The 24,245-nt window shown below is 40.9% G+C and overlaps 1 protein-coding gene across 3 annotated transcripts in view; it reads right to left on the reverse strand.

Annotated features, from left to right (window-relative positions):
- The window catches only part of TENM1 (teneurin transmembrane protein 1), a 550,900-nt gene that overhangs the window by 139,818 nt on the left and 386,837 nt on the right, over positions 1–24,245 (reverse strand). For all 3 annotated transcript variants that reach the window (XM_047844103.1, XM_047844102.1, XM_047844101.1), the window contains exons 15-16: positions 22,541–22,757; positions 4,672–4,791 (exon numbers count right to left, since the gene is read on the reverse strand). In XM_047844103.1, coding sequence (XP_047700059.1) covers positions 4,672–4,791; positions 22,541–22,757 — 337 coding nt within the window. The remainder of the gene's footprint in view (positions 1–4,671; positions 4,792–22,540; positions 22,758–24,245) is intronic.

Genomic DNA, 24,245 nt, shown 5'->3' on the forward strand with positions numbered 1-24,245 from the left:
AAAACAAAAACAAACGCAAACACACACACACACAAACATCCAAACAAAAACATGTGTACCTGGGAATTATTCTCTACTTCTAGAAAGATTAAGCAGACAGGGCAGGTTTCTTGTTTTGCAGAAATAATGAGGTTTTGGCTTCATACACACCTGGGTCTGAATCCCAGCTCTGCCATGTTAACTTTGTGTGTATGGACTAGTTATTTAACCTCCATGGATTTCTCTTTCCTCATTAGTAAAATGGGGCTGATATGATCTATCACCCAGCTACTACTGTAAACAAGTGAATAAGGTAAAGACTTAAGGGTCAAGCACACAGCACAGACTCAACAAATGTTAACTTTCTTCTCAAATCAGATCCATTGCCTTATTACATTTACAGATGTTTTCTCTTCCAGTTCAAATGAACTCTAGGCCAGCTTTTGATTATTCCCATATGTGGATACTAATTTTTCTTAAAGTTTATTTATTTACTTTTGAGAGGGCGGGAAGGGACGGGGGGTGGGGTGCGGCCAGAGGATATGAAGTGGGCTCTGTGCTGACAGCAGAGAGCCAGATGCACGGCTTGATCTCACGAACCACGAGGTCATGACCTTAGCCGAAGTCGGAAGCTTAACCAACTGAGCCACCCAGGTGCACTAGCAGATGCTGATTTTTAAGTTCTTCTGGGGACTTCCCCTAGGTTTCCTGTGATGGTTTAGTTTTATACGTCAAGTTGGGCAACAGTACCCACCTAATCAGACACTAATCTAGGTGTTGCTGTTGAGGTACTTTGTAGACGTGGTTAATATCTACACTTAGTTGACATTATGTAAAAGATATTACCCTTGATAATATGGGAGGGCCTCATCCAATTAGTTGAAAGACGTTTAGAGCAAAACTGAAGTTTCTCTGAGGAAGAAGGAGTTGTTTCAAGACTGCAGAGATAGCGTCAACTCCTTCCCAAGAGATTTCAGCCTACCAGCCTACCCTACAGGTTTGAACTTGCCTATGCCCACAATCACATAAGCCAATTCCTTGAAATCTCTCTCTCTGATGTATACATTTATATGTATATATGTACACACACACACACACACACACACACACACACACACACACAGGTTCTTTTTCTCTGGAGAACCCGGACTGATTTTTCTTCTTACCACCTAGCTGGCATATACAGTAAACACTGTCTGATTGGCTCATTAACTGCCATGGAAGTGGAAGGTAGATCTGTGGCCAAAATTCCATCTAAATCATTCCAATGCCAAACAGCACGTTCCCTGAATAATTAATTCTTTGAGATTTCCCCTATCACAAATGATCTCCACTGGCATGGGTCATTAAAAACAAGTCATCAAGGGGTGCCTGGGTGGCTCAGTTGGTTAAGCATCTGACCCTTGATTTTGGCTCAGGTCACGATCTCACGGTTCATGAGATGGAGCCCCACGTCAGGCTCTGTGCTGACAGCATGGAACCTGCTTGGGATTCTCCCTCTCCCTCTCCCTCTCTCTCTGTGACCCTCCCCTTCAAGTGCTCTCTCAAAATAAATAAACATTAAAAAAAAAGAACAGGTTATCAAGTCATATGACAGTATAAAAGACCCAAGGGAGAAAATGTATTTGTTTGGAGACTTCTCAATCTCTAATAAGTCAGGCCAGTCCTAAGCACAGATGGAAGACTTTGGAAGGCTATGTGAAATGCTTATCTCTGCCTTATGGTATCCATAAATCTACAAACTCTTGCCTTGAAGGGAATCAGAGGGAACTCTCTGTTCATTTTCCAAAGTTGTCCAAATAAAGTTCTTGAGACCTTTAATGTGTCTCAAGAATCTTCTAAGAAGTTCAGTGCTTACCTATTTTGCTTGTCACTAGCTGAACTATAAATGAAACGTTCGTTCTCTTTCAAAACCTTACTGAGCACCTATTACATAATCTAGGTTGAAGGTGGCTAATCATAGAAGATAAGAACCAGATTACTTGAGCTCAAAGTTTGGGCTTGACCCTTGTTAGCTGTGTTAATTTGGATAAGTTTTCTCATATGCCAACTGGGGAGGATAATAATGCCTCCTCTCTCATAAAGTTGTTGTGAGGATGAAATAGATCAACATTTATGAAAACGCCTGGCACATAGTAGATACTCATTCATATTCATTTTTCCTTTAGAATTGCCTTTTTCTTCTATTCTGCTACTTTGGCCTCTCCCAATCTGCATGTCTAATCTCTTCTTACTTTGAGAGGGCTCTGTCTTCCACTCCCAACCTTCCTTCTGCTTTTTATACATCACTTTGGTCCCTTGACCTAGAGTTTTCCTGGTTCTCTAGGGAAAGTTGTCAATTAACTTGTGCAAATGGATGATAATGGGGGTAATTAGTTCTACATCCCACATAACATATTTGCATTTAACAGGGACTTTTAGAGTCAACAGCTTAACCCAAAGCTCTGATACCATTGGTGGGAACTATAGGCAAAGTGGCAGGCAGGTTGGACTGAGATCTGGAGACAGAGGGCGCTTACAGCTTCTTACCTATCACACTCTGACTACTAGGTATTTAAATGCTAATCTCAGCCTTTCTATAATCCTTTTGCTCTCAGGTATAGTTTCCTTATGAGACTGTGCTTTTAAAATGTACTTACTCAGTCTGAGATAGCAACAAGCAGAGACATATAAATGGAAACGCCCATCACACTGTCACTTCATGTCTAAGAGATGACAGTGGGACAGTCTGCTTGGCATTTGGGGCACAGATTTTGAACAGTTACACCCTTTGAGAGCCTGAGGGGAGAGTTATTGCCAGAGGGGACTCTGACTGTATCTGTCATCTACATAAACCTAGTTCTCACAGAGAGCTCAGCAGACCAGGGTCTTGGCATTTTACTTAAAACAAAATCCACAAAAATAACAACAAAAATTGTTCCTCTTTAATGTTTTCAGTAAACTGGAAACAGAAATTTTTAGATTTTTTTAGACATTGTTTCTCTTAAGCTCTTTTGTAAATATCAAATAATTCACTGAAACCTTTATACACATGCTAAAAAAAACTAAGGGCCCACGAGTTCTCCAAGAGAACTCAAATGTCTCTGGGGACACATTCTATTTAAAGAAATAATCCATTTCTCAATTTCTGGCACATGGCTGAACATGTTGGCAAGGGAGAGGCCACTTTTGTGTACCAGTTGCTGGTGAATGAACTACCAAAATTTCATCATTTAATTCAATTGGGAGAAAGGTCCACTTGAATTAGTAGAGAGCTCCAATTATGGATCATTTGAAAGGAAATGTACTTTTTATAGCTTATATGTATATAAGCAATGGGTGTGTGTGTGTGTGTGTGTGTGTGTGTGTGTGTATTCAGACTATCTGTACCCAGAGTAGTTTTGCTGAGCTTGTTCTAATAAATAGATGGCTAGTTAATAATTAGCAACTTAATTTACATGCGAATCATTTATATGATTTACTCAAGTCTTAAAAACAGTTTGTTTTTCTTAAGTATGTTAAAACTCTCCCGTATCTTCTTTAACCAATCTTTATAAGCATTTTCTTGATAAGCAGTTGAAAAAATAAATCCAGCATAACCCAGGTTGAACAATTAACAATTCTGAAGTGGTTATGACTAAGGTTTGATTGTTGGTTCTTGAAATCAGATTCTCACACTGTGATAAAGCTCCAGCCAACATCTCTTTATGTGACTACCAAAGCAGCTTGTTGTGAGCAGTTATTTTAAGGGTAGCCATCTGGAGACTAGGGCACCTCAAGGCCATTATTATGATGTTCCTGTGAGTCCTAAATAGGTACCTTTAAGCTGGACACATGGGCCTATTCTGAACAATATTGTCTGAACAAATGTCTATCTAAACGATAAACAAAAATGTTTTTGTGAGCAAATCCTTTTCTGGGATGAAAAGATTTTACTTAGTGGTCTTGCTTCCCAGGTCTCAGAGAACCTGAGAAGCCCTTAGAGTAGCTTGGTGGTTGAAGTTAAATCACTATACTTATATAGACACCATTATATCTTAATGAGGATGAATTCTGTACTTTTGGAAGAAACCTTTTGGACATCTTCATTTCTTTTTTCTTTTAAACTCTTATTTTATTTTTGAGAGAGAGTGCAAGTGAGCAAGGGACAGAGAGAGAGAGAGAGAGAGAGAGAGAGAGAAAGAGCAAGAGAGAAAAGCGGGGCTCACCCGAAGTGGGGCTCAAGCTCACCTGAAGCAGGGCTTGAGCTCACCCAATGTGGGACTCGAACTCACAAACCATGAGATCATGACCTGAGCGAAAGTCAGATGCTTAACTGACTGAGCCACCCAGGTGCCCCTGGACATCTTCGTTTCTGAAATATTTTGAGGCTGCCATGGGAGAATAGCCTAAGTGTTCCACGGCTCCCTCTTTATCACCTGCATCATCTCACTGAATTTTGAAGCTGGATTGATTAATGGAATTGGATGAAGGGTAGAAAACTTTCCACATGGCCAAGGTTTCAAGAAGGCTTGAGTGATAGTGCATGGTTAGAAGGGAAATATGGTTTGATTTAGTTGGGGAATAGAGGAAATAAATATCACCAATGACTTTCCCAAATACAGCTCGAAGGAAGATGGGTTTATAAACACTGCATCAGCTGAGCCCTGGTTTGATTCACAGCTAGAAGTCAGTATTTGGCCCCCACAACGATTAGAAGCAATACTGACGTACCTTCCATCTTGCCGGCTGATGGTAAACCCATAATCACTGTGATGCAAGAAACTAACATTCACCCCTACTAGAGGGGTTCCATCTACAGCCACCACTTGGCCTCGAATCACACAAGCACGCCTGCAACACAAGATCAAAGGCAAATATAAAAGCATGTTACAACTAGATTCTAAAAGCCAAGATGGAGAAACTTTGGAAAACACAGTCAAGTAGAACAAAGAAAATAGTAATTTCACCAACCAGTAGTAACTACTAATAACATTTTGAGAATGGCATGTATATCTTTTTTACCCATCAAAATTGGGATTATACTCAGTATAGATTTGTATCCTGATATTTTTAAGTTAACAGTGTATTGTTAACATTGTCCAATATAATCAGAAATTCCTTAATATATCATTTGTTATTATACAATATAGCCTTAAAACAACATATTCTTTAACTTGTTTAATCCATCCTTTATTTTAGGACATTTAGTAGTTTCTTAACTTTTCCTGCATCGAATCTCTTATTATTTTCTTGGGAGATAGTCCCAGTTGTGGAAGAATATTTTTCTCTTATTAAAAATAAAATTGATTACATTAATTAATACATGAATCTATCGTACATATGACTCAAGTCTCTGCTCACCATCCCCCCCCCCCCCAGGTCTTAGTCTTCTCCTCAGAGGTAATTAGCAATATCATTTTGTTGTGTGCATTTTTTTATGCATTGACATATGTAGGTGTGAACATTTTTAAGGCTCTTGATACATATTGACAAATTGCCTTTTCAGGAAAAACAATTTTTTAATAAAGCAGACTTAGTTGAGTAAATTTTAAGAGTTAGTCTGTAAAAGAGACATGGTCCTTGGCTACAGCATTCCATTTCTCTTGCCTGATTGAAATAAAATAGTTCAGGAGATTTTCCCTTTAAAGAAAGGAGTTTCACCCTTGCCAAAAAAAAAAAAAAAAATAGAGTTTCATTAAATTAGCCCCTAAACAGGGCTAGCTCCCAGATATAATCCAGTAAAATGTGTAGGTTTTCTAGCCTGGTCAAGTTGTAACAAAATTCAGGAGCTTGACAGTTAAGAAGAGGGCCCAGGAGCGAATTCCAAGCAAAGAACTTTGCTAGTCTGCCGTTATTGAGGGTGGCAGAGGGGGCGGGGGTGGGGGCGGGGGAAGGGGGATTCAAATCCTAGCTTTGGTAGCCCTGAGCTCTAGAATGTGCATTTTATAGCTGGAGTTGGTAGTGTTGAGGAACGTTGAGCAAGGTCAGTGATTTTATTCCTAGGGATTTAATGTTATTTTTTCACCACGTGGGATTCAGTCAATCCAGGGAATCTCAAGTTTGGATTAAAGAGGGCCATGTTATTTGGGCAAACATGACTTTCCAAAGTAACCATAATAATTCCACCCTGGCATTATACCTTCTTTGAACAGAATTAGCAAGCTGAGGCATTGTATCTCAAGGCTCATGGCCACAAAGATCATTTGAGAGAGAGAAAAACATCTCTGAAAATCAAGACGGTTACCATCCAAAGTTTGTTTTATATATTATAGCCAATAAACTTCACTACTAAATTCTATCACAATCAGATGAATTGGATATAAGTTATGCTAATAGGATTTACCCTGCATTACCTAAGGTCTTCCCCCCCAAACAAACTATAAGCCATTAAGTACTACACAAAAGTAAGCTCGCATTAACTGTTGCTATTGGTGTTTTTGTGTGTTGAGCTCCCAGACCAACATTCCTAGTTCTGACATAAGACAGTAGCTTTCTTTTTTCCAGTGAGCTGTGCATTTTATGAGTTCTGTAAATCATGGCTCTGAATGGTATGCAAATGGCATATTGGCACTTGCTTTGCCTTGTCTGATTCTCCCAGTCTTTTGGGGGGAGATTTTGACAGTTTGAGATTTTGAAATACCATTTGTTCTAATCGAGAAGACATTTATTTGAAAGTCATTGAATTCTGGATTTTGAACTAATCCTGATAGATCTGGTCCCAGGTTCTAAGTCCAATGTAACAAAAACATGTAGCTTTATACAGTAACCTTTGGAAGGTCTTTATAGAACATTCGACAAGGAGGGTAGAGACTAAGTAGAAACAAGCTGAGAAAATCTCCTGCAAACTATATAGGGATTGGAGCTAGAGAGGCTGAGAAGAGATACTCGAAAATCAGTTAAACATGTCTTCCTGAGCCCTAAGTGCTGATGTCTTTTTGCGGGGGTAGGGGGTAATTCCAAACTTGCCAAGGCTCTACCAGTTAACAAGGTGGACTTTGCAACAATAAAGCCTACCTAGGTGGTCGCTGATTCCCTTTTGGCAAGACAATTCTACGCGTACTCATTTTATTTGTTCATATTAATCCAGCTGTGTCTTCCCACAGCTGTTCTAGGCTCAATTATTTTTGTTTTTATTTTGTCAAGCCTAGTTGGCATTATTTGCTCATATTTTATGACAGACACAGACGTGTCTCTTTTCTTTGCTGCTCTTTTATTTTCTATACAGTTTATATTTATGAAGGATCCAGGCTGGTGAGTGAAAGTCTCATAAAAGTCATCATTATTCTGTGCATTTCTCTTGGATTCCTCTCTTCCTCCATTCTGTGCCTCATTCTGAGTAGTCTTGTCTTTTGAGTCTTCTGCTCTTTAATATTCCTCCTATTTTATGAAGCACATGGATTTGTGTGATAACGACTCATCAAAGTCATCATTATTCAAGACACTGTCTAACCTGTTCTTCTTCTCATTCATTTCACTCTTCATCATTCATAAATAACGTGCAAACTTGTCTTCCAACTACCCTATTTTTTTATTTCTCATATTTTATGATGCACACCAACTTATAGCATATGATAAAGCCCCATAAAACTTATTATTCTACATTTATCAGCATTGAACTCTCTTTGTAATGTATTAGACTTTAAATGTTCTAAGATTTCCTGCTGCATTTGCTCCCATTATTTACACACTCCATGTCATCCATTTTTTACAAGAATAACTCTTAGCTCCTTTCATTCCTGGATTACTAGTACTTACTGTAATCTTCGACCAACATCAGTCATCCTGCGTCAGTGGAAGTTGTCTAAATTTCGGGACGGTATTAAAGTAGTTTTAATTTGCAGTAATCTTGATTGGCACCGCATGCAGAAATCTAGGGAAAACATCTTCCTAGGCGAATGCTCCATTTCAAAAGAAAGCTCTTGAGTCTGCTTGCTTCCCCAGGCTACTCCTGCTCCAGATGGCCCTTAGGGAGCCTTCAAACATACTCTTGCAAATAGGATGTATTGTGCCACTTTGTTTAGCTCAACTGCTGTTTTGTGCACTCCTAGCTTCTAAACTCAATTATTCATAATTTTAGATGGTAGCCTTGTACCTACTTTATTTTTCCTGAGTCACACAGCCACTGAAATGTACTCTCCCCCCCCATTTACATCATCGGTTGGGATTATGCTTCTCCTATCCCAGGCGACCTATAGAATTCATCTTTTTCCTAGGTTAGGCCCTTGTTGAAGCAGTGAGCTGGGTATGGCGGGGGGCTGGCTTTGGTGGGACCACAACCTTACTTTCTGTGCTCTTCATCATTCCGATTGTGGGGTCTCCCTGTTTCCTTTCCCAGAGAGTCTCTGGTGTCTTCAAATCACCACCTAAAGGAAGTATTTGTACTTGGCCTGTCCCTGGCCCGTCTTGGGGAAACATCTTGAATTCTTAAATTTTTGCCACATCAAAACTACTGTCAATGTGAATCCTAATCCTTCAAGGGCCTGTCCTTTTCTGAAACTTTTAAATTAAATATATGGAACTGAGTCTTTCAAATCAGGTAACAGAGGCGACTGTCAAAAAGCTGGCTCTGCAAATGTGTACAGCAGGTACGCGCCCAGCATGACGGTCTTTTGTGTGGATTGTGTGTGCGTTCGTGTACTTGGTGCTCACTCTCCTTCTTTGATTCACAGACGTGGCTGGGATGCTTTCCTTCCTTGAATCTTTCAGAACAAGAACCTCTCCCTGCTGATCTGGATTAGAGCAAGATGAGCTTGAACTTAGATGGACATGACCAATGTGACTTTAGGAACACGTACGGGGAAGATCACCCCTCCCCAAGTGTTTGTTTTCTCTTTCTGTGGAGAATACAGGCTGCTGCCAAGCTGTCTAACTCACTGTCACTATGCTAAAGCGGCAAGCCCGAAGGAACCGAAGGAACCGCTTCTCCCTTTAACTAAATGCCGCATCCCCTAGGCGTCTGGAGCTCGGTCTGAAGAGCAGGCATCCTGGGAAATGCAAGTCAGAATACACTTTACCCGGAGCCTTATTTAACTAACAAGCTGCTTGTTAGACCATTCTGATGCAAAAGGTCTAATTCCTCCTGTATTCGCTATTTTCATGGCATAGTCAAATTATCCCTAGCCTTCAATACACTTTTGGTTCCTTTCTCCTCTTTTCTTATTTGCTGTCTTTTGTCTTCAGTGTCAAATTTCCAATATTCATTCAACACCTCAGGCAAAAACATCAACCTCAAGCCCAAGAGTTGGTTTGAAAAACAACGCTGAAAACTAAACTGCTGAAAGAAGATGTAATTTACTGCATTGTATTTCTGATTAAAATGTTTCCTAAGGAAAATGAGGCGCTGGGCCGGGGAAGTTGTAACTATTTGCTTTTGTTGCTAACCTGAGCACAAGCAACCTTTGAAGGGTAACATTCAAAATCAAGGTCCTGGCCAGCAGGGGATCTAGCGGCAGCTGGGCAGGTTAGGTTGTTTTCTCCGTAGGAACAGATGAAATCCTTTCCAGAGCTGACAGCTCTGGTCAAGAGAGAGTGTTGAGGACCGGGATGAGAGAGGCCGTGTGGGTCCTCCGCTCACCAGTGCTGGAATCCTGCCCTGAAAATTCTTCTAGGATTCGTTATTTGGGACAGAAACCTGCGGCAAAGGAGGTGTGGCTCAATGCTTCCCGACATCCCCGCAGGCTTATTATATTGTCAAGTTGCACGGTTGGAGATTGTGTCACTTGGGCTAAAACAGCTCATCCACTGCCATCATGTACTGGAGAAAGGCTCTTCTCTTTAGAGTGTAATTCAGGAACTGTGGTATTGGTGCTCAGTCCCTCCCGGTAATCTTTCTCATATACAGATCAGTGGTTCTCAAACTTTTTTTTCTTAAAAATTTTTTTAATGTTTTTTTTTCTTTTTTTTTTTGAGACAGGGAGAGACAGAGCGTGAGTAGGGGAGGAGCAGAAAGAGAGGTAGACACAGAATCCAGAGCAGGCTCCAGGCTCCGAGCTGTCAGCACAGAGCCCGACGCTCGAACTGGTCAACCGTGAGATCATGACCTGAGCGATGTTGGACGCTCAGCTGACTGATCCACCCAGGTGCCCTGAGGGGTTCTCAAACTTGATCACACAGCAGAATCACGCGGAGGGCTTGGTAAAACAGTCCCCTGGGCTCCAGCCCCAGTTACTGAGTCATGGGTCTGGAATGCAGCCCGAGAATGTGCATTTGTAGCAAGTTCCCAAGTGATGCTGATGCTGCTAAAGACCAAAGTTTGAGAACAACTGTTTTAGTGAAAGCAAGACCAGAACACGGTCAGCCGATCAAAGCGTATGTACTGCTGAAGAGGGAGGCACAGGACATAAGCCATATAAAGGCAGGCAAGTCACTAACTGGTTCACAATCATACCGTGATGAAATAAATCTGTGAGGCATGAATTTTTAACTCATCTATATAAACGGTTTGCCAAATCGTATATTTTTTTACAAAATTTATTAATGTTTACTTATGTTTGAGAGAGCGAGAGCGAGTGAGCGAGCGGGGGAGGGGCAGAGAGAGAGAGGGAGACACAGATTCGGAAGCAGGCTCCAGGCTCTGAGCTGTCAGCACACGGGGCTCAAAGTCACGAACCAAGAGACCATGACCTGAGCCGAAGTCGGACGCTTCACTGACTGCGCCACCCAGGCACCCCTGCCAAATTATAGTTTGGGGAGTTGTGTTGAAGCTGTCATGACAAAGTGGAGGTTGGACTATGAGATGAACCGTAGGGTTCCTTCAAATCCAGAGATCATAAAATGAAAACATGTTTTAACCTGATTTGTCCGTGTCAAATAAGTGTCAATTTCCCCCCATCCTTGTTATTCTCTTTAGACAGTGTTTGGATTCGTGTTATTGCACTAGTCATAGCCTGTGTCTTGGATAAGAGTTATATATCTGTGTGTCTTTTCTATTAGATAGTCTACTTCAGGGCAAGGACTGTACACAGCACATGCTCAAGAGAGCTTCGTAGACTTTCAACGCAAATATTTTTACGTGAAGATGTAAGATACTTAGAACCTACCCTCATGGCACTGCTTCAAAGGTTTCAGAGACTGCTTTGAGGTTCCTGTGCGACAGATGCCTTACAGTTCATTTATTAGAAGCCAGCATTCCGGATGGTGCATGAGGACTCTCTCCTCATGAGAGTTTTGTTTGCTAATTGACTACTTCAGGGAATTAAATGGTGCCCCTGTGACTGGGAAGAATGAATGAACAGTCCCCCTCGCATGCTTAATTTATGAACACTAACCCCATCATTCCCTTATATATTGCCATACAATTACGATGTGGTATCTCATAATTTAAATACATTTGAGGGTTCTAATATTCAGATATTTGGGGGGTTTCCACACAGCACAGGCTGGGTTTTCGATACATGCTAAGCGGGTACAGCACCATGAAAATACTTAATGTCATAGCACAAACCTGTTTTCATGTTCTGAAAATATGAATGCAGTGAATGTTCATATGCAAACCCAATAAAATCTCATTAGTTTTTACTGAAATAGAGCGGGCAGATTTAATCCTACTCAGTTGGTCACTGGCCCAAATAAATAATACCTACTAAATGGGTAACGTTAAAAGCAGCTGGAAGCATTACCCATCAACATTCTAGGACATTCTGGGAAAGGTGGTGCCATTGAAAATGCAGATAGCTTTTTAAGCAGAATTATTTTCCTCATGGCTAGCGATGTTTCAAGTAAAACAAAATGGGGGCACTAACCCTGAGGACGGTGGCTATTTTCCCATCTGCCCTGGTAATTGCTTGTCAAAAGCAGGCTTGCTTTGGATGCCTGAGATCCCCAAAGTAATGGGAAAAAGATCAAGTGTTTTGAAGCAATAAGAAAACTGACGACACAGTCACATTTTCAGGACTGCGTAAGTGCCAGTTTGCTTCATTTAGACACATGATTATTTTTGTCCAGAATTTGAATCCTGAAATATTTGTCCTGTAAGCCCTTGCGACTCCCAAAGAGCGTCAAGTTGGTTTTTAGTTGGTTTGGTTTCATTTGGATTTTGCCTGTGTTACACATCACTCAAATGGTTCTTTGTAATCAGCCCTACGGGGTTTTATTAACCTCATTAACCTTTCCTGTCACTTCTCTGCGAATCTGCCCTTCAAATAATGGATAGGCCTTAAATATACGGGAAGGCTGTCTGATTGGCTATAGCCTGGCCACGGGTTACTCTTCCTTCCACTGAGGAAAACGAGGAAAACGTGAGGCCTAGCTCCACCCGCACCAGGTCTAGCTCGGCCTTGCCGGTCATCACCGCTGTGACTTTTCCCTGCCCTATCCTCAGCCACCTCATAAACATGTCATTAACAATAAAACAACCCAGTAAAATGATTGTCTTATGAACTGTACCTTTCTAATGGAACTCTATTGTGTCCCCTGGTACTTGTTAAATATATATAACATATACAAACTTGCATAAATAAAACACTTATGAAGCACTTATTACTCTGAGCACTTTCTTTATCTTATTTCATTTAGTATCAGTATAACCTTGGGTTGGTACACAATTACTAGCCTGTTTTAAAAAATGAGGAAACAGCCAGAGAGGTTAAAAAAAAAACACAACTTGCTCAACTTAACACGGCTCGAAAGTGGTACAGCGGTGGAGGCCTTTGGACCTGGGTTCTAAGGGGCCTGAGCTATACTGCAGATCTTTCTTAAGATGTAAAAAATGTGGCTATAAATGAACATAAAGAGCTCACCTACGAAGATGGTGCTATCGCTTTCCATAGGGCCTGGGCTCCTGGAGACATTCACGAACCGCTGCGTACTTTCTACGTGCTGTGTGTGGAGTGCAGATGAGCGGCCACGTGTCACTCATTCCCTCTCCCCAAGCCTGCATTTACTCTGCCCTCTCTAGACACACATTTAGATGACAGAACCGGCTACGGCCACTGCAAGCAAATAGTATGGCTAAGAAGTAAGTAATAAGGAGTTGAGCCTTTTGAATTTCTTAATGGGGCAGTAAGATGGATAAAATGTCAGAAAATCCCTATTCCTACTGAGATAAGCTGTAGATAGATAGCTACTGGTATTACTAATCACAATTATTAAGCATCTCAGAACATCTGAGTGCCAAAATACCACAATCAATTGAACAGCCTTTTGAAGATTTGTGCTCTGATTTCTTTTTGTTCTTCTTTGCCCAAGAGCGTTTGCAAGGAAGTGAAAGTCACACGTTCTTTCTTTTTGGTACCTTTAGGTGTTGACTGCTGATTTCAGGAGCTAGTCAGCACTATATATCTTGGAACCTTCAGCACTTTGTAATTTTTATAATGTGTTTCCTAAACTTTAGCATTAGACAAAATAGTTGTCTGAAAAATCAGGAGATCCCGTCTTCACATACGTAACACCTTTCATATAAACGAGATCAAAGTGCTTTATTAGCAAGTAGCAATGATTTTAACTTCCCACTTAGGATGAAAACTGCAGAAGCGATAAGCGAAGGAGGTTGCTCAGGAAAAGCAACATGGTAAGACAAACAGAACTGGGAGGGACCATGGCCGGGCCAAACCACACTTGGAATTCCTTTTCCAAATGTGGGCAGGTCATATGCAGTTCTTCGCTTCAGAAAGCAAGGTGAACACGAGATAGATTTGCAGATGCTGATGCTCTAGGAAGAGCGTCTCCCAGTTCTTAGCTTATTCAATTTACTCAGTAATTGTTGTATTGTGTGTTTATCAACCCTTAGTTGTATACTCGGTATCACGTTTTTCATGTTCCTAGATTCTAACTACACAAAAACCTGCTATTAGCAAATAGACTTGGAGAACCTTAACTAGCAGATTGGTGAAAAAGTTAAAGAGAAAACATATGGATTCAAATTTGTATCTCAGCAAAATTACAAATGATCATGTTATAGACCTTCGGGGGGGTTACCTGTGTGTAGATGAAAGTGTGAGTGTTGCTTCCACGAATGCTTGAATACCATTGGATTTTAGATATATTCGAAAATACAAGCTATTCTTACCTCTTCTTTTTCCTAATTCCAAATCAGCGAGTGCTTTCTATATGTTTAATCTCTTTTGAGTTCAACACTAATTGATGGATCTGCTATTTTTTTTTCTTTTCAGGACTAAAATAGTCTGGGCTATTGCTGATTTCTTTCTAGAGGTTATTCAGTTTGAGCTATTCAAATTTTCTCAATGCACTACTCCTAGAGAATAGGCACCCCATCCCTGTATAGTAAAACCTAGTACACAGTATATAGTAATTGTTGAGAAAGGTTTGTTTTACACCTTTTCTTTTCATATAATGCCACAGAATCCTGATTTAGTGGGTCCCTAAAAGTCGCCGCCAGGCCCTGGCTTGTGTGACTATCTATTGCATAAGGGTCCAAGATCATCTAAGATCTAGATGAATGCTATGAGGTCTCTGCTCTAGTGTCACTTCCCCAGAGTGGCTTTCCTGGACCACTCTGTCTAAAATGGTCACTCTCTGGAGGTACCTGGTGGTTCAGTCGGTTGGGCACCTGACTCTTGATTTTGGCTCAGGTCATGATCGCAGGGTTGTGGGATCAAGCCCCACATTGGGTTCTGTGCTGAGCGGGGAGCCTGCTTGGGATTCTTTCTCTCTCTCCCTTTGCCCCTCTCACATGCATGCTCTCTAATAAAAAACTTAAAAACATTTAAAAAAGTATTATTAAAATGGTCACTCTCTGTCCCTAATCTTTATTTCACTTGAAAGTACTTTACCTACCTGACATTTACCTTTTCCTTTTTATTTTAATGTTTATTTATTTTTTGAAAGGGAGAGTGAGAGACAGAGCACAAGCAGGGGAGGGGCAGAGACAGAGGGAGAAGCAGGCTCCAGGCTCTGAGCTGCCAGCATAGAGCCCGAAGGGGCTCGAACCCATGAGCCGTGAGATCATGACCTGAGCCGAGGTCGGACGCTTAGCCGACTGAGCCACCTAGGTGCCCCCTACCTTTTTCATCATCATTCTTCCTCACTAGACCGTATGGGGAAGGTACTTTGTCTGCTGTGGCCCAGAGCCTAGGACAGTGCCCATCACCAAATGAATAAATGGACCAAATAAACATTGTAATGTTCATCGATCTTAAGAGTGAAATGATTAATCTTCCTCCAGGTGGATTATCTTTAAAGAAACTATAGGATCCATTGTTATAAATGATGCCAGAGTGTTGTTAATGGGAATTTTTTTCATTGTGGTAAATGAGAACGTTTTGCTGATTGATTTTTCCCATGGAATTCATCTGTTTAATACAAACATTTTAAATTGTAGGAAAAAATTACTTCCAGCCCCACATTTCAAAGAATGAAGCTTCTTGCAAATAGTTAAGCTGCTCACGGTCCAAATAAGCTTTGTGTTTTTCTTACGAGTTATCAATAGTCTCCCGTTTGTGTCAATTTTAGCAGCTTTTCATGCTCACCTGAGTTAATTAGTCCCATCTCGGAGCTACTGCTGAAAACGTCCTGGTCAGTCTCACTTCTGTCATTATTTAATGACTTTGTTTTTGTTAGAATACCTCTTGTCTTACATCCACTTAGAATACCTCTTGTCTTACATCCACTTAGGTTCAAGCAGTTGAATTTGAGACCCCTGTGTTGATAAACTCCAAGCTCCCTTAAAAACCTGATGTTTCATAATCCACAGAACTTACTGCAATTTGTAAATAATTTAATTATGTATGCATTTACTTGATGTTTTGACTGCCTTTACCACTAGAACGTAAGGGGAGCTCTGAATAAAGGGACGCGGTTTCTTTTGTTTCCTCCCATTCATGTAGTTCCTGGCACACAGTGGGCACTCAAGAAATATCTGTTGAATAAATGAGTGAAGACATAGCCTCTTTAAAAAAAAAAGAGCTGACATCAGGATATTCTATTAGGGATGGCAGAAGAATTTGATACCTCTTCTGGAAGAATTTAAAGTCCTTGGTTACTTTAGGGGTGCCTGGGTGGCTCAGTCAGTTAAGTGTCCGACTTTGGCTCAGGTCATGATCTTGTGGTCCGGTCCATGAGTTCAAGCCCCACGTCAGGCTCTGTGCTGACAGCTCAGAGCCTAGAGCCTGCTTTGGATTCTGTGTCTCCCTCTGTCTCCACCCCTCCCCTCCTCACATTCTGTCTCTCTCTCTCAAAAACAAGTAAACATTAAAAAATTAAAAAAAAATAAAGTCCTTGGTTACTCTGGACATGCTAATACTTCAGTAAAATACAAATTTTAAAAAGCAATAATTAGTATCTATAAAGTATGGTTACTCTTTTTTGAATATTTATTTATTTTGAGAGAGAGAGAGAGTGCCACCCACTCTCTCTGAGCACCCAGGTGCTCACGTATGCTTGTTTTTAAGCCCTAGTCCCTATTCAAGATCAGCAGGTTCTGCAGCAGTGACCCATCTCCCTGCAACCTTCCCCACCTTAACCTCACTCTTGATTCAATAATTCATTTTTCCACTCACAGGATTTCCAATGGTATAAATTTCCACCTCAACTAAGTGCAGAGAAGCATGTTTTATTAAACAAGTTATGTTAAGTAATTATGGCTGTTACCAGGTATCATGAATAATCAGGAGCATGAATCAAGGTTTTATTACCGAGCGGGGTGTAGTAAGGGAGGGGGAAGGCTTGCGTAAGTCAAGAGTTTGCCAAGAATGCCATGCTATAGGCATTATAGTACTTCCATTTGCTCGGGGGCACTTGTCTTTGTTTTTCTCATGAGACAGAACGACGACGTGTACCAAAGGGAGCCAGTTCACGGCAGCCTTCATATTGCCTTCTTGATATTGCTCCTTATTTTCTGATTTTTTCTTGATTCTAAATTTTGATTATCTAGCCCATTGAAGGAAGAGGGAATTATTGACGCTTGTACAAAGTTATAAATGATGTCAATTATGGGCAGGCTCTGACAGTGGTGGAATGTCTCATAAGGTAAAAAAAAAAAAAGAGTAATTACTTTGCTGCTGTTAGATAATCACTTCATCTTTTATGAATTTGTTCCTGTGCTATTTGGAGAACAGTAATCTTACCTTTAGGCTGGTTCTACATTTGGGAATTGACTTATTTGAGGTCCTAATATCATCTGTGTGTTCTAGGCAACAAAAATGAGTTTTTCATTGGCAAATATGAGAAGAACACTTCAATATTACTACAATGAAGTCACTCACTCCTTCTTTCCTGGCTTTTTGCTAAGCACTGTGTTAGAATCTGGGATACAGTGGTATGATAGATTAAAGATGGCCACGAATTCTTTGATACTTCTCTCATCATGAGGGGGTATCTATGTCTCCCCCACTTTGAATCTGGGCAAGCTCTGTGACTTCTGTAACTAACAGCATGTAACATAAGTGACACTGTTAAAATTTCTGGACACAGGCTTTAAGAGACTGGCATCTTCCATTTCTTGTCTCTTGGAATGCTCCCTCTTGGAGCCGTGAGCCACCATATACAAGCTCTGACAAACTCAAGGCTGGAGGCCATGCCAATGGGAAGCCCAAGTAGAAAGGCTGTATGTAGAAGGAGAGATTCCTGGCTGTTATCCAGCTGTTCCAGGCCCCAGCTATTTGAGTTATCCAAGCTGAGAGCCCAAACGTCACCAAGAAAAGACAAGACATCCTGGCCATACCCTGTGTGAATTTCTGACCCACAGAATCATGATATATAATAATAAAATATATTTGAATCCATTATGTTTTGGAGTAGTTTTCTACATAGCAATAGATAATAAAAACAAGGAGAGAACAAATCAGACTTGGTCCTTGTCCTGAAAGAATTTACGATTTAGCAATTAGAACAATCCAGGGCTAATACTGTATAAATCCCAGTATGGAGCAAGAAACTGAAATACAGCAACTTCATAGAAACTAGAAGAAACCTTTCATTTTGCTCAACCTCTTTGCTCTGCACCCTGCTAACAGTGCTGTTATGTACATAATGCTGTACTAAGTTTGGTCCCAACTCTAGAACTTTTCAACTAAGGGTGGGCATTTACCAGGAGTGGGCAGAAGACGCTGCCATAACTTCACCCAACAGTATTGCTGCAAATTTTTAAATCTTTAAATTGTTCTTAAACCCCTTCTAAGTGATAAATACAATAGCCAAATGCCTCTCAATGTCCTTCTCATAGAAAGTAAACATTTTGCTCCTACTACAAGTGGGACCTGGACTATCTGAGTCATGATTGGTGATACATGATGCCATCGGTTAAAATCCCCTGCCTCAAGGGAGTGACTGGCCTAAGGTGTGAGGCAGAGTGTATACCAACTATTCACAGGGTATACACAGGTGCCCTGGTGAACTAAGGGTGGAAATATCATTCCATTCATGTGATTTCTAGTTCATGCTCAGTCACCTTTTTTTCTTTTTAAACCAACATAGTAAAAGGCCCCAAATTAAGTAAAATGGTAAGATGAGATTTTTAAAGATCCTCAGGGAAACAGAGAAGAAAGACAAAACCAAACACTTGAGGTCATTCCAAGGAAGGCTATAAAAGCTGTGTAGTCCAGAGGCTACCAACTCTAACTCCAGCCGGGCCAGGCGTGCCATTGAATGGGATGGAAGTGAGCCGGGTGTAAGGGGAGCAGGGAATGGTGACTGGAGAGACATGTCACATCCTATCCAGAGAGGCAGTCACCTATGTCACGGCCATGGGTGCAGAGATGCCGCGCTTCGTAAATTTTCTAAGGAAGGAAAACCTTCCAATTTTTATATCAGATCTTCTAATTTCTAAATGCTGGGCCAAACAAAACACATCTGCGGGCTGATGCTAAGCAACCTCTGTTGTAGATGCCTGACATGGATTGATGTGGGGTCAGCCTCTCATGGCTACAAAACGGACAAATGAGTTTGGCCAGACCTTGCTGTTGGCGGTTGCACTAACCCTGGTAGGATTTTGTTTTTTAAATGCACTTCTCCATTAGTGATGGCTAGTGAAATGTCTGGCTTTGCAAATTACTGCTGTCGTTTAGTTTAATGTACTCTTGTTTTTACATATTTATAAAAACCTTTTACATTATTAATAGTGATTAAATGCTTAGACACTGAAGATCAATAATGCTTCTGTTCACCTATTTACATTATTAAAAAGTAATAAGTCATACGGAGCACGTATATAATAGGTGGTTTACTTTGTAGTCATGTTGGAGTAGATCGAAAAGATGAAACTCAGGCTACAGGGTAAAAGGTATTGAGGGAAAAAACAGTAACCGAATTGGGCTTGCTAGAGATGCGACTGTGGGCAGGTTACATGTTCACAGTGACATGATGCCATCACGGGGCACGGGAGGTACACATTTCATGTGCTCTCACGTGCCAGTGGAGCAAACTTGAAACAACAAAAGCTAGTCTCACTTGGATGCACAAGGATGAACAGATGTTTAACCTTTACGTGTCCTTGCAACAATTAGTCACCTACGCGCCACTGTCTTGAGCTCCGAAGGCTTCAGATGGTGGCAACATTCAGTGGTGAGTCATCTGTGGGGTCACATTTTGCCAGGAGGCAAATGAGCCCCTTGACAAGGCTTTCTTCATCGGCTTATCCAGCTATCTCTCAATTATGTGGCAGAAGCAAACAAACAGAGTGGTTTGCCTGATTATGGCACATAAACATTCTAGATCTGTCTGAAGCATGCAACTCCACAGTCAGGGATGTATAAGGGCTGTAAGTCTTTTCAGGGTTAGCCATCCCAGCCTTCCAAAGAGCCAAAGTGGCTTGGCATAGTGGTTTCGAGGTCAAGCTCTCAGCACCAGTCTACTTGGGTTCAAATCCTGGCTCTGACACTCACTGATTGTGAACTTGGGCAAACGACTTACTTAACACCTCAGTTCTTGTTTCCTCACATGGAAAGTAGGCATAATAACAGTGTCCACCACATGGAGTTTGGGTAAGGATTAAATGAGATAGCACATGTAAAAGCTTAGTATGACGCCTGACACATAATAGTTGCCAAATAACAATTTGCATATAGGAAAGACCCATCTTAGCCGTCATTCAACCGTGTTCTTCTACCAAATAACGTCATGGAAATGTATTAAATGGAACTGGATTTTTAACTTCACTTTTTTTTTTCTTGTGGTGACCCCGACATAACTCATCCAGTATAAATTAGATCCAAGCCACCAGGTTTAGTTAAGGACAGGTTGAAATGGGGCAGCTGTGGCATAACAGAAAAGTTATAAGAGCTGCTATGATACAAACTCGGTGGCTGTGTGACGCGGGGCGTTATTTAATCTCTCTAAACCTGTTTCCTCATGCATAAAATGCACTAACACAAAGATGTATAGTTCACGGGGCTACTGTGAGGGTAAGATGAAATAATGCCTGTTCGAGGGCTTTGCAAATGAAAAAGGTACTGTCTCGATGTAACCATTATTATCTATATATGTGAACAGAGTCGGATTTACGTTACCCAGAGTGATATCGCATGGGCTGATCTCTTAGAGGCAATAGAGCTAGACTGCTTGCCCTCAACTCTATCCCTTGGAAAAGACCTGCGCCTTTTCTGACAGATTCGATAGGTCTGTAATAGCTGAGACCACTGGATGAAGGGGACCTGTCGTTCTGAATTCAAATGTGACTTGCAGCGCCAAATGATAACTTGCAGCATTTGACAAAAGGATGAAGACAACTCGGGCAAACCGGGAGAAGGAGGGGGCATTAGCTACGGTAAGGAATAGGTCTGTTCACTCTGCCAGCGCTGGCAAGTGGCTGGAGCCTGAAGCTGAACCACAAGGAAGGAAGTCTCTCTTCACTTTGCAAAGCTTATCGCGCCAGTGTCCTGCTCTGGGTCATGACCACTCATGTCCTGCCTCTCTCAGGTCCTGACCGTCTCCCTTGACTTGAGTTCAGTGAGTCATTTAACATACCTCCGTGACATGGAGGTTGCTATTTCTTTCACTTTTTTGTTTTGTTTTGTTTTGGACTCACTTTTCCCTAAGCATGGAGAAAGCTGCAGGGAGGGTGGGGGGAATGGCTGTGTTTTGTTCCTTTTGTTTCTCTGGTGGACAACAAATAAGCCTCCACTACCTAAATAATGACTTTGACTGCAGCCCATCACAAAGTTTCCCCAGAGCTGTTACTGAGCTGGCAGAAACACTTCAGAATGGGGAGGACTAAGTCTCTTGGGAGAAGACAAACTCGATCCCCTGGCAGAACAGGTTTGGGGTTCTGTCAGACACCTAAAAGGTCACCCCCGAACAATAATACAAAACAATGAGGATGCCTTAAGTTTCAGTATCAGTTCTTACATACAATCGGTGGAAGGGATGCTGCTGAATGTTTTAAATTTCCATGCACATCTGGGCTTTTTTCGTTTACTACTTTGTGTAGCTCAAGACTGAGTGGTAATTTTCTTAGATTATCATTTGTATTAATATAAACTCTTGACTGAGTTTTCTTCTGGGGACTGATAGCACCCACCACAATGCAACTAAGTGGGCACGGTGTAGACAGGGGCCACTGGACAAATATTTTGCATGTTTCAAATTCCCATTTGTAACAATCTAGAAGGTAGTGGAACGAACACAGGAGGACATTTTTAAGAGACCAGAAATGTTGACTTCAGTGACTCATTTATGTCTAGTGCTAATTAGTAAAATATATCATTGCTGAAGATGAAGCAGAAAATATAGCAATGAGCAAATTCATGTGATTATACTTCAAACAAGTAAGTTAATTTTGAAAAAATTCTTTACCTACTGGGTTGGGCTTTGGTCTCATGTCTTAGTGACAATTCATGCATTTGAGCTTTCTTAGAAGACAGATTTTCACAAGTCTTGTATTTCACATTAAGACATCCAATTCAGCCAAATCTTTCATATAGAAATGTTTTACATAAAGGAATAAAACTTAACATTTGGCTTCTGAAATTCAGGAGTTTTCAATGGATAAATACAGAAGCTAAACAATAAATCTGCAAATTATACTTCCATCCTGTTTTTGTCATTAAAAGCCTCATCTGTGCTTTGCTACAAATAATACATACTGTACGTGTGTGTGTGTGTGTGTGTGTGTGTGTGTGTGTGTGTGCGCCGCTGACCCTTGAACAACACAGGGGTTAGGGTTCCCCCATGAAGTTGGAAGATCCACATATAACTTTTGATACCTCAAAAACTTAACCACTAATAGCTCACTGTTGACCAGAAGCCTTACTAAGAACATAAACAACTGATTAATGCATATTTTGTATGTTATACGTATTGTATACTGTACTCTTACAATAAAGTAAGCTAGAGAAAAAATGGTATCAAGAAAATCATAAGGAAAATACATTTGCAGTGTTGTACTGCGAAAAAACCCACATATAAGTGGATCCGTGAAATTCAAACCTGTGTTGTTCAAGGGTCAACTGTATACACACACACACACACACACACACACACACACACACACATTTATATGTGTATCTTTTACAATAAAGAATCTCAAGAAATAGCTTCTCACTCTTAACCAATCAGTAAGGTCTTGGGCATTCCAGAGATGCCTAAAAAAGGAATTGATACATACTGTGTGGAATGGAAAGTAGCGTGACTTTTAGAAGACCTCTTCCTTTCACAGTTAAGGAAAACCATGACCACTGTTTATTAAGAAACAAAATAAATACATACATACCTGCTGTCAAATGAGATCTCTGGAGGAATGACATGAGTACTGTCCTTGCCCATGAGGAATTTGATTCGATCATAGAAGAGTCTCGAAGTGTGCTGAGAGAAGAGGGGTTGGCTTTGCTGAATGAGGTCAAGAGGATCTGGTGAGCCCTGACAGAGGGGACTTACATAACAGTTGCTTTGTTGACAACAATCAGGGTCCACACAGTCAGTCAAACCATCTGAAAAAAAATATGCTTTTTGAAATTTAGCTTCAAGAGAAACAACACTGTTTAAAATATGCACAGATGGAGAAAAATCTAGAATACAGACAAAGGTAACTGTCGATGTTTTGAGTTTAGGATCTATTAAATTTGCATGTTGCTCATGAAAAATTACTCTGAGTTTAGATGGCACAAACTATTTTGCTCATAAATCTTTCTTCCCTGAATTCTCCAGCATTTATGGGCTGTACTGTACTGTGTACATTTGGATAGAGTCTTCCATTAGGTATCACTCTCTTTAGAAGTTTCCTTCTTCCTCAGCAAGGCCATTCCTCCAGGATAGCAACTATTCTTAGAGTTCTTTTGAATTTCTCACACCATGTGCATTCATGAGCACACAATTAACAAATGCTTGCCAACTTGAATTTGTTTGTGTTTTTTAAAACATCTCCTAATATTCTTGTCTAGTGGTAATTCTCAAAATAGAAGTGGGCATTCTCATAGTGATAATTTGTGTCTGGGGCAGGGCAGTGATTTTCAAATGTGTAGCCAATTATCTTGGGGAGCTTATTAAATATACACATTTTTGAGCCCCACCTATTAAATCAGAATTTCTTCAAGCCCAGGATTATGCATATTTACTGTGAGGGAATCTGAGGCACACTACTGTTTCAGAACCATTTTTTTTTTGAATTTGTAGAATCAACTAGTGCTTGTTCCTAACCGCGGTTATTTGATGCAAGTACTAATAAATCTCAGGTATATGAATGTGATGAGTTGCTCTCTTTCATTTTGTAGGCCTTCACCATTTACTTAAGACTCTCGAGTCTCTGGTTGTACCAATAAAAAAATCACATAAAGGTTGCATTCTTTGGTAGAGGAATTGATGAGGGGCAGAGGGTTACAGGAGGAGGGGAGACCATCTGAGAATCTAATAGGTGCAAAAACACTGTGTTAGATGATTGGGGAAGTAAATAGAGAAAAAGACTCTTTTCCTGTTTTCAGGAGCTCAGAGTTTAGTAGGAGAAACAGGTGTATAAACAGCTGACTCTTACACGAGTTAAAAGTGCAGTAAGTATTCCAAGAGACTACGTGCAAAGAGAAGGGGCTGGAGTGATTAACGGAGCATATGGACACTTCATTCCACCCCCAACAAGCAAAAAAATTAAAGTCCTTCCAAGGTCCTTAAAGCAGACAAGTAGCTCTAATTCAGATGTTTAACAAGGGTAAATATAAAGATGCTAATCTTCCTGGCTGGCAGTGGAGCAGGGAGGTTCAGATGGATCACCGGCTCCTTAAGGCTGATGATGAAAGTTGCCAGCGCTGGTTTCACGCAGCTCTTTGGCTTGTTCCCTTCCTGACGTGGGTGCCCCCGTGGAGGCGGACAGGGGTGGACCACAGCTGGGGGCAATGAAAGCCAGGAACACCAAGAGAGTAGACATTTGGAACAGCAGCCCTGGGGCACCCAGGAAATATTTTCCCCCACATGAGGTCGTTTAAAATTCC

This window comes from Prionailurus viverrinus, chromosome X (genome assembly GCF_022837055.1).
Source record: "Prionailurus viverrinus isolate Anna chromosome X, UM_Priviv_1.0, whole genome shotgun sequence".
NCBI classification, from domain to species: domain Eukaryota; kingdom Metazoa; phylum Chordata; class Mammalia; order Carnivora; family Felidae; genus Prionailurus; species Prionailurus viverrinus.